The following is a 4039-nucleotide window of genomic DNA, read 5'->3' as shown; positions in this document are numbered from 1 at the left end:
TACAAGGTTGTTATTTCTTATATAAATACTCATTTCTAAAATTGTTTTTGGAAAAACACATTTTTGTTTTTTTAAGCTTTTAACATGACTTTGAAAATGAACGCATTCTATAGGAAATGAGGATCCTAAATCACTTTTGTATATACTTTGCAGTGACTCAGAATTTTTTTTAACTTCAGCAGGTGTTAGTTCTGACAAGTGATAAAAAAAATTATACTTTGAAGTTAAATTGTCATAGGAAATTTTTCTTTTTTCTAAATCAGATTTAATCTGGTCTAATATCATAAAATAAGTGTTTACTTTAAAATTTACAAAATCTGCAATTACTATATTATCATCTTCAACAGCAAATAAATCAACTGAAATTCATCAACTACAATTTATTTATACTTATGTTCTTATGGAAGAAAATAATATTTTAATTGTCAAGAGTAGCCATAGATATGTAGCCATATCTATGAGAGTAGCTGAAAATAATTTTGATAATAGATATGATGATAGATGATAATAACTGTGGTTATGTCATGGTTGTCCATCTGCAATCGCGGACCGTGGTTACCTATGGTAAAATAATATTAATTATATTCTATGCTATCACCGAGTTATAAAATATAACGCCATAAAATTATGGTACAAATCATAGTACAAATTCTTTCCAAAAAAATATTTATTGATACAATATTACACCAGGCTACAGTGGTGCCCGGCCGCCCCCTAAATAAGTCAATATTTAACCGCCCGGGGCAAATGTCCCCATTGCCCCCCCCTAAATACGGCCCTGACTATCACACGATGATTAATCAATTTCAATTTCGTAAAATAAATCTTAAAACCGTGTTACTTCGTTACAGAACCATGCGAGAAGTGTGGGCTAGAGAAAACGCTCCTGGCAGAGATCCTCAGTTGCTTCCGAGGAGAGTGAGCAAGCATTTTGTCACCGACGGAAATGTGGACAGGAGGCGATACAACCCACCGCCTGAAACGGTCAATGAAGTCGCAGTAGTGTTTGTCGGTGATGACGGTCAACCACCAACAAACATCGATCTAGTCATCCACGACCGGAATCCGATTGACCCGCAACATCGCCGGCTACAGACCATACCAGCCGGCTCTTCAAACGCGGATCCAATGCTGTATCCCCTACTCTTTCCACGAGGAGAGCTCGGTTGGCATCAACGCCTGCTACAAGAGGGCCCTCGCCGAACCCCTGTTCGCAATCGGAATAGTATCAGGGAGTATACTTGCTATCGTCTTGCTATTCGTTATATTGGAAACAACGACACAATCCACGTTACTATGAGTTTATTACATAATGGTCGATTTCTGTTTCAACAGTTTGTGGGTGATCATTACCTTCGAATGGAAGCGAACAACTTGCAGTACATTAGATGGCATCAAGCTGAGCTTTTTGCCGAATCGTATCAGGGACTTGTGGATCACATCAACCAACAGCTCCAACTAGACGCACCCGTGGCGGGCGTCGGCCGTAGGATGATTTTGCCATCGTCTTTCACAGGCGGTCCCCGTTTCATGAAACAGTGTTATCATGACGCGATGGCAATTGTGTGTAAGTGTGGAAAGCCTAATCTTTTTATTACATTTACGTGTAACCCTAGCTGGCCGGAGATCTCACAAAATCTACCAAGATGGGCAACGGCAAGCGACAGACCGGACCTGGTGTCCAGGGTGTTCAATGCGAAACTCAAGCAGCTGATGCGCGACATAACGGTGAACAATATATTTGGTAATGTCGATGCATATGTTTATACTGTCGAGTTTCAGAAACGAGGACTGCCACACGCCCACATACTGATCATTCTGAGTGAGGGTAGCAAGTTGCTAACCGCCGACGACGTCGACAATGTAGTGTACGCCTTCTTGCCAGACCCGGTGACTGAGCCGCGTCTATTCGATTGTGTGACGAGACACATGATACACGGGCCGTGTGGCACGCTGAACCCAAACAGCCCATGCATGGTGGACAACAGTTGTTCAAAGAAGTTTCCAAAAGAATACAGCGAAGAGACTGTATACATTGCTGACGGTGGTTACCCAAAGTACTGTCGGCCAAACAACGGACCTGTGGCCAGGGTCAGAAATCAAGAGGTCAGCAATGAGTTTGTCGTGCCTTACAATCCGTACCTGTTAGCAAAATACGATGCACACATTAACGTAGAGGTATGCTCTACTGTGAAGAGTGTTCAGTATTTGTATAAATATGTATATAAAGGGCACGATGCTGCGACCATGGAAGTATGGAACGGAAATGAAATAGACAGGTATGTTATCAAAATGCATTTTTCTATAACTCAACACATTATATTCTTTCAACTATAGCATTTGTAAAGTTTTTTTGCATAGACTTTTAAACACAACATAGAACAGCAGTACTTTGTAAATTAGAAATTTTATATATATGTTATTCGTTTGTTTCATTTGACAAGCATTTCTCTGTTCACACTACAATAACTTAACACTACAGTAATTGTCCACTAACAGTATATCATTAAGAAATTGATTACATCATGTTATTAACTTTTATAAATTAAAAAAATAAATTAGATTTTTGAAAGCCATTTAACACTTATTAGACTAAGTCTTAATGTCTTCAGTTATGTATAGAATATAATTAAAATGCAAAAAAAAAAATTAGGAAATTATAATATATACTACTATAACCACTTTATATATATTAATATATATGAATAGATTGACTGTTTTGAAAGTTCTGTATTATTTTTGTGAACCTTAACTACACTTGTGTTAAACTATAGGTGGTGTGTAACCACAACACATTTATTTCAAATTCCTTTTTTTATATATTCATGTTCTATTGGTACCAATTATAGAAATATTAATATATATTGTTATATTAATCCAAAAAACCAACAAAAACAACATTTATACATAAATTCGAGGTACGTCAGCCCACCAGAAGCCGTCTGGAGGTTGTTTGCGTATAAACTACACGACATCAGTCACACGGTAGTTAGACTTCCGGTGCACCTAGAAAACTACCACAACGTGTACTTTGCGCGTGGACAGGAACTACAGGGGGTACAAAACAACGCCCTACCTCGAACAAAACTCACGGCGTTCTTCGCGCTCAACGAGAGAAACGTTGATGCCAGACAGTATCTTTACCACGAGATACCGACACATTACACTTGGCAAGCATCGTCAAAAGAGTGGAGACTGCGGCAAAGACAGGCACATCGCGAGACGTTATCTCGAATGTACGTCGTCAACCCACTGGATAGAGACCGTTTTCATCTACGATTGCTACTCTTGCACAGAAGAGGCCCGCGGTCTTTCCGAGACTTGAAGACGGTAAACGGGGTAGTGCATGCCACATACGCGGCCGCCGCCGTTGCGTTGGGATTGTTGGAAGACGACGAAGCGTGGCGGGCGTGTATGACAGAATCATCGGCGTTGGACACAGCCACTCAACTGCGTTATCTATACGTCACGATACTATTGTTTTGCCACCCCGCGGACCTGTACCGGCGGTTTGAAGTCAACATGATGGAAGACTTCAATCGGCGCTTCCAAAACGTCGACCACGCTAGGGCGGCGTGTCTCAAAGCAATCAGAGACCTACTTCGTGCACGCGGAAAATCACTCGACGACTACGGTCTACCCAGTCCAGACGAAGATCTACTGGAACCGGATCAAGACGACCCAATGTTCGGTGCAATAGACGCGGCCGTTGCCTGGCAACAGCGATTGAGTGAATTGAACGACGAACAACGAACGGTGTACGATCGAGTGATGGCGGCCGTCGATGACAACCGCAACGTTCAGAAAATGTTTCTACGTCGACGGGCCAGGAGGGAACGGGAAAAACGACGCTATACGGATGCCTAATATCGTCGCTTCGTAACAGACAAAAAACGGTGTTTGAGCGTGTCATACACCGGGGATCGCCGGCATCCCTCATGAAGGGGCGGCATGACGGTGCACTCGACTTTCGGATTGCCATTGGGACGCTGACCGAACATCTACTTCGAGTATCACATGCAGTCTTTGCGCGCGCAAG

At 41.8% G+C, this 4039-nt stretch overlaps 2 protein-coding genes across 2 annotated transcripts in view; both read left to right on the top strand.

Moving 5' to 3' along the window:
- The window catches only part of LOC100574082, a 1402-nt gene extending 897 nt beyond the window's left edge, over positions 1 to 505 (top strand). The window contains exon 3 of the mRNA XM_029486268.1: positions 431 to 505. Coding sequence (XP_029342128.1) covers positions 431 to 505 — 75 coding nt within the window. The remainder of the gene's footprint in view (positions 1 to 430) is intronic.
- Positions 506 to 855: 350 nt separating this feature from the next.
- On the top strand, positions 856 to 3867 carry LOC103311980. Its single transcript, XM_008191905.1, has 2 exons — positions 856 to 2279; positions 2919 to 3867. Exons 1-2 carry the CDS (start codon positions 856 to 858, stop codon positions 3865 to 3867), a joined length of 2373 nt encoding a protein of 790 aa, XP_008190127.1.
- Positions 3868 to 4039: the final 172 nt, after the last annotated feature.

Source organism: Acyrthosiphon pisum, chromosome A1, assembly GCF_005508785.2.
Source record: "Acyrthosiphon pisum isolate AL4f chromosome A1, pea_aphid_22Mar2018_4r6ur, whole genome shotgun sequence".
Classification (NCBI taxonomy): Eukaryota; Metazoa; Arthropoda; class Insecta; order Hemiptera; family Aphididae; genus Acyrthosiphon; species Acyrthosiphon pisum.
Note: the sequence above shows the minus strand (reverse complement) of the source record. Positions and strands in the feature narration are given on the sequence as shown.

Excerpts from the sequence above, each read along its gene's own strand:
- LOC103311980 (XM_008191905.1), top strand. The coding sequence starts at position 856 with ATGCGAGAAGTGTGGGCTAGAGAAAACGCTCCTGGCAGAGATCCTCAG. Across the intron at positions 2,280-2,918 it reads AACGGAAATGAAATAGACAG|GTACGTCAGCCCACCAGAAG; the intron begins GTATGTTATCAA and ends CATAAATTCGAG.